This window comes from Pipistrellus hanaki (genome assembly GCF_964339955.1).
Source record: "Pipistrellus hanaki genome assembly, chromosome: 2".
Lineage (NCBI taxonomy): Eukaryota > Metazoa > Chordata > Mammalia > Chiroptera > Vespertilionidae > Pipistrellus > Pipistrellus hanaki.
The window spans coordinates 2,408,648-2,419,873 of NC_140504.1; the positions used below are offsets into that span (position 1 = coordinate 2,408,648).

General features: G+C 57.1%; 1 protein-coding gene across 5 annotated transcripts in view; it reads left to right on the forward strand.

Moving 5' to 3' along the window:
- DOP1B (DOP1 leucine zipper like protein B) overlaps positions 1–11,226 on the forward strand; it is a 61,552-nt gene that overhangs the window by 29,703 nt on the left and 20,623 nt on the right. For all 5 annotated transcript variants that reach the window (XR_014794088.1, XM_084873567.1, XM_084873569.1 and 2 more), the window contains exons 12-20: positions 529–628; positions 1,327–1,518; positions 2,588–3,236; positions 4,976–5,247; positions 6,189–6,341; positions 7,006–7,106; positions 8,016–8,206; positions 8,715–10,314; positions 11,211–11,226. The exon at positions 11,211–11,226 is cut by the window's right edge and continues 96 nt beyond it. Coding sequence is in view for 4 of the 5 variants with exons in the window: in XM_084873567.1 (XP_084729693.1) it covers positions 529–628; positions 1,327–1,518; positions 2,588–3,236; positions 4,976–5,247; positions 6,189–6,341; positions 7,006–7,106; positions 8,016–8,206; positions 8,715–10,314; positions 11,211–11,226 (3,274 nt within the window). In the remaining variant the exon portion in view is untranslated. The remainder of the gene's footprint in view (positions 1–528; positions 629–1,326; positions 1,519–2,587; positions 3,237–4,975; positions 5,248–6,188; positions 6,342–7,005; positions 7,107–8,015; positions 8,207–8,714; positions 10,315–11,210) is intronic.

The window sequence follows — 11,226 nt, forward strand, 5'->3', positions numbered from 1 at the left end:
CTGCTGTTGACAGCGCTCCAGATCCGGGATGTGGGTCCCTGTGGTAGCAACCACCTGATCCGAACTGATGACACATCAACATGGATCCAAGACACTTATTTTTACTTTTTACTGTTAATCCTCACCCGAGGGTATTTTCCCCATTGCTCTTTTAGAGAGAGGAGAGGGAGAGGGAGAGACATCGATGTCAGAGAGAAGACACATCGATTGGTTGCCTCCTGCGTGTGCCCTGACCAGGGCCGAGGATCAAGCCTGCACCTGAGGGCGTGCCCTTGACCAGGATCAAACCCAAGATCCTTCAGTTCGAGGGCTGATGCTCTATCCACTGACCCAAACTGGCTAGGGCTCAAGACTCCTCGATACTTCTCTGTGTTAGGAGGTTTTAGGCACCAAAGCTTAAGGCTTGGCAATGTAGAAGCTACAGTTCATTATGTTTGAAATAGAGTAAGTGGTTTTATTGAAAATTAAATGTTTGGATTATTGTAGGAGAAAGACTTGACCTGTTTTTCTCTCCTGGGGCTTCCGTAGACCAGCGAAGCAGAGTACCACTGAGAAGCGCGTCAGCCCTGCCCCCACCGTCTCGGAGCTCTGCACCCTCCTCGTGTTCCTGCTGGACGTCATTCCCCTGGTGAGGGCCTTGCCGGGAGGGCTGCTCGCCGCTTGCTGTTACGTTTTCATTTTTATTTCTTACGTTGATTTTTGGAGAGAGAAAGGGAGAGAAGAACAGAAACATCGATGTGAGAGAAACAGATCAGTTGCCTCCCGCACACACCCTAACCAGGGATCACACCTGCCCTCTGGGTATGTGCCCTGACTGGGATAGAACCTGCCACCCTTTGGTGTAGGGATGGTGCTCTAACCACTGAGCCACCGGCAAGGGCTCTGTTACGTTGTCATTAGTCTTGTTGGCTTGTTTAACAAACCTGCTACATTTTATGTCTATTTAAAGGGGGTTGTAACGTTTGAGCCAGCTTTAAGGGGCTGAGCTGAAGTCATGCAAGCGGATGGTGAACTGGGCGTCAGGCTGTGTTTAGGAGTGGGAGTGAATGTATTTCCTGCTTCCTAGTAACTTCTGTAGTGAGCCAGTTTCCCCAAAGGAAGCCGATCTCCTCGGTGTGGAAATAAAGGCGGCAGCGGTTTTCTGTTAGAAGGGGAAAGCCACTTGAAAGGAGACGAAAGTCTGTGATTTGTCCAGGTCGGAAAGAAAGACTGCTCTGTTCTCTGGTTGGGGAGTTACCGTGAAGCTTCCTTAGGCTCTAAAACATGGGACTGAGACGCGCTGTGATTGTAAGCCGACCCGCGTTCATAGCCCGTGTCTGCTTCCAGGAACTGTACTCGGAGGTGCAGACCCAGTACCTCCCGCAGGTGCTCGCCGGCCTGGTGCAGCCGCTGGCCGAGGATGTGGAGGCTCTGAGCTTGCCCGAACTCACGCACGCCCTGAAGACGTGCTTCAAGGTGCTCAGCAAGGTCCAGATGCCGCCTTCCTACCTGGATGCAGACGCCACGAGCCAAAACTCGGTACGTGCCGGGAGCACAGAACGGCCCTCTGAGCCGGAAGGAGCTTGTGCGCCCTTCCTGGGAGAGAAGGTAACTCAGGGTCGGTTGGCATCGGTGTGAGGACTGGGAGATCTGTAAGTAAGACCTACAATACGCTTCTCAAACCCTCCCTCCATGCCAGTTCTTAGCATGGATGTGAGCCCCTCCCCTTGCCCACGGGGTGAGTGTGTGAGGGACTGGAGTCTCAGCCCACAGACTAGTTACCGACTGCTCCTCGGTTCCCAGGTTAGTCCTTACTTTTCCCCAAAGCTACTGAGATCACCTGCGTCCACTGGGGCAGAGGCTCTGCTCTCACTATCGGAGAAAAATGTTATAAAATGACTTAAGATATACACTTAAGTATGTGCAGTCTACAAATTTAAAAGAATGTCTCAAAAATTGCATAATACTCTTCAGTCTTCCCTAGAAAGCATCAGAGGCTACATGCTCAGGAATTTTAAAAGTAATGCAGTTGTAAGAAAGAGGTTGGTTCATAAGGAAAAGCACAGTGAGAGCAGCAGGTCTTTGAATGGCCTCGTTTTGTTATAATGATGAGATGCCATGGGAACTCGACTCCTGTTTGTATCATTGGTCTCTGACAAATCGCTTTCCTTTTACATCATTGGGTTTAAAGTTGCAAACTCTATTGACATTAAGTGAGGACTTACTATGCGCATACATATGTGTGTGTATGTTTATATGTGTGTGTGTGTATGAAAACTTTGTTCTAGCTTTCTTCTCTTATTTTATTTCTTCATGTCTTTATTTTACCCTCGGCCCATTTTCCTCATTCATATTCTTAAATCTGCCAAACTGTTTTTAACTATGTTATTTTAATGCTGAAGAGTCTAAATAACCCGGAGGGCATGGCCATCTGTCTGCCTGGCCTGTGTGCCGTCATCACTGCGTTTACACTGTGCCCGGGGTCCTCTGGGTGCGGAGAGCTCTGATTTTAGACCAGGAAGAGCACATTTACTGTGTGCCTAATTTGGCTGATGTTCAAATCCCTTGGTCTTACAAGATGCACGTTATAAACTGCCGTTTTTTGCAGAGTCCAGTGAAAGGCGAAAACAGTGACGTCATTTCAGACACGAGGGCGGTCATCCCAGGGGATGAAGACGCTCCGTTTCCTGCCCTGAAGTCTGAGGACAGCGGCATTGGGCTCAGTGCGTCCTCGCCGGAGCTGTCGGAGCACCTGCGGGTGCCCAGAGTCTGCCCCGAGAGAGACGACGTCTGGAAGGCGGGCGGGAGCATGCAGACGACGTTCTCCTGCCTGCAGGAGCTCATTGCCAACTTTGCGCACAGGAACATCTTTGGGGTCCAGCTGGCGGCGTCCCGAGAGGAAAGCAAGGCCGGGGAGCCCGCAGGCCAGCAGGACGAGGGCGTGCCTCGGGGCCCGGAGCCCAGGCCCCGCAGCGTGCCCCAGTTTAAGCAGATGCTCTCAGACTGGTTCACAGTTCGAGGGTCTCCATTTAAGACCAAAACGGTGGAGCCACCATCGCCTTTGCCCAGCAGCCCTGGACAGACAAAGGGAGACTGGGCCGTGGGCCAGGTGGTCCCTGACCCGGGCGGCTCCAGCGAGGCCTGCAGGGAGGCCTTCGCCGCCGCCTGCCACCTGCTGCTGGACTGCGCCACCTTCCCCGTCTACCTGTCCGAGGAGGAGACTGCGCGCCTCCAGGAGGCGCTCTCCCAGCCCTCCGGTGAGCGGCCGCGGCCCCTCGGGGCTCTGGGACTGAGGCCGGTGGGTCTCGGGAGCAGGGGTCATGTCGTCCGGGGAGGAGCTTGGCCACACTGGCTTCCTCCTGAGGTTTCTAGTTAGCTGTGTGTGCAGGTGGCAGATGGGTGAAGCGGGCTCTTTATTTTTATACATTGGGTTCTGTCCATTAAAAGGGCCGGAACATGAAAGGTGTTTGATGGCCAGTAGACTGTTCCTGAGAGCTGCTGTTAAAGATTTATGCATTCGTCTGCTAGGGCCGCCACGAAAAAGTGCCACAAACAAGCGGCTTAAGCCACAGAAACGTGTCCTCTCCAGTCCTGAAGCCAGCGCCTGAGCGTCGGCTGTGGGCAGGGCTGCTGCCGCCTCCCCTGCTCTGCCGTGCGGCGTTGTAGCTCGTCTTCACATCGCTCTCCCCGTGCGCCCCTGCTCAGGTCTCCCCTCCTAAGGACACCTGCCTTATTGGTCAGGTCTCCCCTCTGAAGGACACCTGCTTTATTGGGTTGGGGCCACTCTGCGTGATTCCACTGTAATTAACTAGATAATGGGTTAGGACTTCCATATAGAATATTGGGGGGCACAGCTCAACCACAGCAGGCAGGGTCTGGGCTCAGGGCCCTAACGGAGTACCATGGACCGAGCAGCTTAAACACTGGAACTTCATCTTCTCCCCGTTCTGGGCTGCAAGTTCGAGATCAGGGTGCCGGCATAGTCGGTTCCTGGTGACCTCCCCCCGGTTACAGACAGTTAGCCACCGTCTCACTCGGTGCTCACAGTTGGGGGAGTGGGGGGTCTCTGAGGTTCCGTCTGAAGGCCCTGCACTCAGGCCCTCATCTAAACCCAGGGACCTCCCACGGCCCCACCTCCAGACCATCCCGCCGGGGGCTGGGGCTCCGCATGAATGGGACAGGTGTCACTCCGTCCGTCCGTCCACCGCAGGCAGAGTACTGTAGACAAAGGGGGCGGGAGAAAGGGAGCGGGGAAGGCGGGAACAAGAGTGATTAGGGTGGGAATGAACACAGGGCAGGGTTTTCTGTCTAAGTCATTACCTTAAACTTCCGCACGCTTGCTCTCCTGGCGCCAGCCGCCAGAGCCATAGGCCTGGATGGAGAATTGGTCCCTCCATCTGTGTCTGCCCTTTTCCAGCTAATGCCATGTGCCCTGCCGCCAGGAGAGCCTGGGAAAACAATTTGAACCCAAGCGCGTGAATTTTACTTTATGTAAATTAAGCAAAAATTTCAATATATCTAAATCTTTAAAGGAAAACAGACTTTTGAATCATCTCAAAGCACTGAGGTCGAGAGCAAGCAATTTGCAAGTATATGAGAAAGAGATGGGGTCTCCTTCACCCACGGGCCTGAGTGCTGCCTGCGGCCAGGTCCCCACCAGAGCCAGGTGGCCTCCTGGTCCCCGAGCTAGGCTGTGTGTCCAAGGCCGGGTTAGGCTGTGTGTCTAAGCACCGGGCTAGGCTGTGTGTCCGAGGCCGGACTAGGCTGTGTGTCCGAGGCCGGGTTAGGCTGTGTGTCTAAGCACCGGGCTAGGCTGTGTGTCCGAGGCCGGGTTAGGCTGTGTGTCTAAGCACCGGGCTAGGCTGTGTGTCCGAGGCCGGGCTAGGCTGTGTATCTAAGCACCGGGCTAGGCTGTGTGTCCGAGGCCGGGCTAGGCTGTGTGTCTGAGCGCCGTTCTCGGGTCTTGTTCCCACCTGTCTGGTTGGCTTCCTTCCAGGGGCCGGCGAGTCCAGCTTTCCCGCGTGGCTGCGATCCCTCATGACCATTTGCTGCTGTGGGACCGACTGCTACCTCCAGAACGTGGCCATCTCCACGCTGCTGGAGGTGATCAACCACTCCCAGTCCCTCGCCCTCGTCATCGAGGACAAGATGAGGCGCTATAAGAGCTCTGGGTTCAGCCCGTTCCTTGGCAAGCTGCAGATGGTGACGGTGCCGCCCATCGCGCCGGGAGTCCTGAAGGTCATCGCGGAGAAGACGGACTTCTACCAGGTATTCCCCCGGAGAGCGGCGGGCGGACCTGGGGCCGCCTCAGGGAGCACGTGCAGCGGTCCCCGGGCTGTGGCCACTGCGGCGGGAACGTGGCAGCCCTGGGGACCCGGATAGGACTGTGCCGCCGTGGGTTCCGGCACAGCGCCTGCCCTGGAGAGAGTGCCAGTGCCAGCAGCTTAGCTGAGGCGTGGCCAGTGGAAACCACACTCCCTTAGGTCAGGAGGAGTCACGGGCAGGGCCATGGGCCAGGCGGAGGTCAGTGTGCTCTGTGCGGAGGACAGCTTTGTCACATGGAGAAGATGGACACAAAGGTTCTTTTATCCCAGCTGTCCCTAAGTACCGTGATCCAGGAGACGCCCTCTGCCCCGGCAGGATGCCTCCAGGTAGCCTCCTCCCGGAAGCGGGGACCCACCTGCTTTGGAGCCTCACCCCGTTGGGTCGGGAGCTCCTGCAGCTGGCCACTGGCCCGCTTGTTTCCGGAACCGGTCAGGGCCGGAGATGGAGGCGCACGTGGGATGCAGTTTGGGTCCTGACAGTGAGCCGGCATCGGCCGCAGCTCTGTCCGCGGCAGAGGGAGCAGGCACGTTTGTGGCAGGGAAGCCGAGAGCCGATCAGGGCGCCCTTGATGGAGAGGTGGGCGGTGCGTCTGGGCCCCAGTGCCGGCGCCGGGAAGGCGTGGTTTGTGCCCGTTGGCCCTTAGGTTTGAGCTCTGCAGCTGAGGTCTCAGCTGGTGGCAAGCCCCACGTGGCCCGCATCGTGGCCTGTGCGGGAGGGCTTCGGCAGGGCGTCCTGGTTTGGTTTGGGTTTGGGTCGTTTGGTTTGTTGGCGATGTTCCTTTGTCTGTTGAGGATTCTCACAGAGCAAACGTAGGCAGAAGCCGGGACCTCGGTCCGGACTGGCCTTGCTCACACCTGGTTCACTCCGTGTCCCCTTTGTCGCAGAGGGTGGCTCGTGTGCTGTGGAGCCAGCTGAGCCAGGAGACCCAGGAGCACCACGTCACCTGCGTGGAGCTCTTCTACCGGCTGCACTGCCTGGCCCCGGCGGCCAGCATCTGCGAGGACATCATCTGCCACGCCCTGCTGGACCCGGACAAGGCGAGTGCGGCCCGGCCTCCGGCCCGCGCGGCCCCTGCTGGGCGGCCTGGCACCTGTGCCGGGGCAGGCTGCGTGTGTCCAGCTGGGGTCAGTCTGAGACGGCGGACGTGGTTAGTGAGCAGAAGTGTTAGGGATGTCGGGACTAGAAGGCCTCCTGCTGTATGAGCTGTCCCCTTTGGAGTCCCCGAAACACGGTCTGTGTCCGCCGCAGGGCTCCCCAGGGAAATCTGCCAGACTGCGTGGTGCCTGCGGACCTTGCCTGCGCTGCCGGAAGTGCTGGCACAGGAGGCCAGAGAGGAGGCGTCGGCCCCGCAGCCGGCCGGCCGCGCAGTGCCGTGGTGTCCTGTGCCCTAAGCCATGGGCCTGGCACTTCCCAGGGGAGGGCATGGGCCCCCCTCTCCTGTTTGCTGCGCCCCAGGCCTCCCTCGGCCCTGGGCAGGGTGAGCGCCAGGGCGGACCAGGCAGCCAGGCTCTTCGGTGACAGCGCACCGTGTACAGGGAGCGCGGGGAGGGGAGGACGGGCCCCAGGCAGTGACGCCCGCCTCCGCCGCACTGCCGTCCTGCTCCTGTGCTCTCGTTTGCTTTTAAATTGGGTTTCATGCGACTGAGAACAGTGTCCTGCTGGGAAACCAGGCTCCTCATGCCCGTTTACTTCCTAATGCAGGGAACCAGGTTGGAGGCTCTGTTCAGATTTTCCGTCCTCTGGCACCTGACGCGGGAGATCCAGGGCAGCCGAGTGACTTCGCACAACCGCTCCTTCGACAGGTGAGGCTGTCTTCCTTGTCACTGACCCGCAGGCAGAGGGCACTCTGCACGGCTCCCGGTCAGCGTGCTGGGCTGGGGAGGGGAAGATGTGTGCTCGGACCACATGACCCCACATTCCTGACGCACAGCAGCTGGTCTCAGAATCCCCTCAGTGGCTTCAGGCTGGACACACATGAATAGATACGCGGTGGGGCTGTCCCTACTGTGGTTGAGGGAGGAGACTCCGGTGCCTCGAGTCACTGGGGGAGCTGTCAGAGCGTGCTCCATGGGGAGGTGGGGAGGGGGGAAATGGAGAAGGTCCAGTTCTTGATTGGGGTGGTGGCCACATGGCTGTATATACTTGTAAAGTCATCAGCTGGCTTCAGATGTGAGTTGATTGCAGATACATTATAATCCACATTGTTTTCCTTGTTTCCAAAAGTCTAGGTGTGGGGTCAGATACAGCCTTACTGGCAGCTCATACAGCTCATAGCGATGCCTGGGGCCCATCCCTGGTCTGATTTAACTGATTGGGTGGACACCTGGGGATCAGGACTTTATTTATTTGTATATTTTTAATATATTTTTATTGATTTCTGAGAGGAAGGGAGAGGGAGAGAAAGATAGAAACATCCATGATGAGAGAGAGTCATTGATTGGCTGCCCCCTGCACTCCCCTACTGGGGATCGAGCCCACAGTCTGGGCATGTGCCCTGACTGGGAATTGAACTGTGACCTCCTAGTTTACAGGTCAGTACTTAACCACTGAGCCACACTGGGGATCTGGACTCCCATGCTGATGCTAGCACTAAGCCAGGGTTTGACTCCCAGGTGCTTATCTGCTGAGGCCCCCCGCCCAGCGTGGTGAGCTCCCGGGGGTGTCCCGCACATGGTGCCGCACGCCGACCTCACGGAGCACTTCCCCCACAGGTCCCTGTTCGTGGTGCTGGACAGCCTGACCTGCACAGACGGCGCCATCAGTGCGGCGGCCCAGGGCTGGCTGGTGCGGGCGCTGTCCCTCGGGGACGTGGCACGCATCCTGGAGCCCCTGCTCCTGCTGCTGCTCCAGCCCAAAACCCAGCGGACTTCCATTCACTGCCTCAAGCAGGAGAACTCGGCGGGTGAGCTCCCCGTGCCGGCGGCGGGCCAGCTCAGGGTCCCGGGTGCCGGGCCGGGGGGGCGGGGCCTGCTGCCCCCTGGGACAGTGAAGGCACTTAGACCTACTTTGTGATTTTGCCAGATTCAGATGGTGTAAAGGTACTTCGTAAACATGTGGGGATCGAGGCTGCAACCCAGGCATGTGCCCTGACCGGGAACTGATCCTCCTGGTTCATAGGTTGATTGATGCTCAGCTACTGAGCCACACCAGCCAGGCTGATTGCTCGGACAGTTTAAAAGACCTGTTCACTTTACTTGTCTGCCTTTTGTCCATCATGTAATCTAGACTCTGGTGCTGTAGTTTCATGGGGGAATTTTATTTTTATTCTTTACTTTATTCATTTATTTTTTGGGGGTAATTTTGCTAATAGTAACCTTTCTGTCTGGCTGTAAGACAAAGATCACTCTAGAACGAACATATCATAGCTCACCCTTCTGTTCTGAAGTCGCTTGTCATCTTGTGATTTTCAGAAGACTTGCACCGTTGGTTTAGCAGGAAGAAAACCTCTTTCAAAGAGGCGGGCGGCGGGCCCGAGGGCAGCCCGGAGGAGGGCATGCCTCTGAACCAGTTCAGCACCGTGGACCGCGAGGCCATCTGGGCCGAGGTGGAGAAGGAGCCGGAGAAGGGCTCGCCGGGAAGCCAGCTGAGCGAGGAGGACCTTCCCTACTACACGGACCTTCTGGACAGGGCGGCCCGCGATGCTCCCGACAGCAGCGAGCACACCGAGTCCGCAGACACGAGCTCCGCCCACACGGACAGCGAGAACACGTCCTCCCTGTCCTCGCCCTCCCACGGCCCGCAGGAGCTGAGCAACGGGGAGGGCTGCTGCGCGCCCCTCCCCACGGGCAGCAGGGCTTGCCCCCGGCCCGCCGCCTTCCTGGCGGAGAGTCTCACGTCCAACGCCAAGTTAAGCCTGGCGCGCGTGGACTCGGACAGGACCCAGGCCTCGGAGTCCTTCTCCAGTGACGAGGAGGCGGACGTGGAGCTCCAGGCCCTCGCCGGGCCCCGGCTGCTGAGGCAGCAGCGGGAGCGGCAGGAGATGATCGAGGCCTTGTTCAAGCACATCCTGCTCTACCTGCAGCCCTACGACTCCCGGCGCGTCCTCTACGCCTTCTCCGTGCTGGAGGCCGTGCTCAAAACCAACCCCAAGGAGTTCGTCGAGGCCGTGTCCAGGACCAGCATGGACACCAGCTCCACCGCGCACCTCAACCTCATCTCCAACCTCCTGGCCCGCCACCAGGAGGCCCTCGTGGGCCAGAGCTTCTATGGCAAACTCCAGACCCAGTCCCCCAACGTGTGCCCCCACTCCCTGCTGATCGAGCTCCTCACCTACCTGTGCCTGAGCTTCCTGCGCAGCTACTACCCTTGTTACCTCAAGATCTCCCACCGAGACCTGCTCGGCAACCGGGACGTCCAGGTCAAAAGCGTGGAGGTTCTGATTAGGATCATGACGCAGCTGGTCTCTGTGGCCAAGTGCGTGGAAGGGAAGAGCGCGGAGTTCATCCGCAGCCTGCTGCAGCGGTGCAAGGTGCAGGAGTTCGTCCTGCTGTCCCTGTCGGCCTCCATGTACACCAGCCAGAAGCGCTACAGCCTGGCCACCACGGAGCGAGGCCGGGCCCCGCGGGACGACGGCCTCTTCGAGGAGCAGCTCATCAACCTGGGCCAGGACCAGATCTGGAGTGAGCACCCGCTGCAGATCGAGCTGCTGAAGCTCCTGCAGGTGCTGATCGTCCTGGAGCACCACCTGGGCCCGGTCCACGAGGAGGCCGAGCACCTGCTGCGGGAGTGGCAGCTGGCCCTGGACTTCCAGCAGGCCATCAGCGCCATGCAGTACGTGCAGCCGCACCCCCTCACCTCCCAGGGGCTGCTGGTGGCTGCCGTGGTGAGGGGCCTGCAGCCCGCGTACGGTTACGGCATGCACCCGGCCTGGGTGAGCTTGGTCACGCATTCTTTGCCGTACTTCGGGAAGTCCCTGGGCTGGACAGTGACGCCCTTCATCGTCCAGATTTGCAAAAACTTGGACGAGCTGGTCAAACAGTATGAAAGCGAGTCAGTGAAGCTCTCTGTCAGGTATGCGACCCCTTGGTGGATTATTACTCACTGGTGACGGGTTTGCAGTGAGTGGCTGATTTGAATCAGAAGCCTGTTGAGCATTGTCAGGAGGGTGACTAGGAACTAAACGTCCAGATCAGCTACTTTTTAAAAATAGTTTTTTGTTGATTATTTTAGAGACAGGAAGGGAGGGGGGAGAGAGAGAGAAACACTGATGCATCAGCATTGATAGGCTGCTTCCTGCACCTCCCCTCCCCACTGGGGTTCAAGCCTTCAACCTAGGCATGTGCCCTGACCGCATATCAAACTGGTGACCAATTTGACTCAACCATTGAGCAACACTGGCCGGGCCAGATCCTCTATTTTTAATTCCACACAGCTACCCAGGCTGGCTCAGTGATGCAGAACAAGTCAGTCAAGATCTTTAGTTTTGCAAAACAGAAATAAAAATGGAATTGCCTTCAAAGAAATTCTAAAATATCTAAAACATTTTTCAGCCGAAACCGGTTTGGCTCAGTAGATAGAGCTTCGGCTTGGGGACTAAAAGGTCCCGGGTTCGATTGTACCTTGATTGCGGGCACATCCCCAGTAGGGGGTGTGCAAGAGGCAGCTGATCGATGATTCTCTCTCATCGATGTTTCTCTCTATCTCTCTCTCTTCCTCTCTGAAAAAAACCAATAAAGTATATTTAAAAAAATAAATAAGATAAAATAAACATTTTTCAAAGTGACTGCATGAGTCTAAAATAGCACAAAAGATGGTCCCAATAGTATAACAATATTTCATGATAAGAGCCCAAGTCTGTTTAAGATAGTGATAGCTCTCTGGTGGCTATGTTTGTATGTGGGATTAAACATCTTTATAGCCTCATTCTTAAAAATCCTCAAAACCACCTTCTCGTTTCTCCACCGAAGCACCACCTCCAAGAGG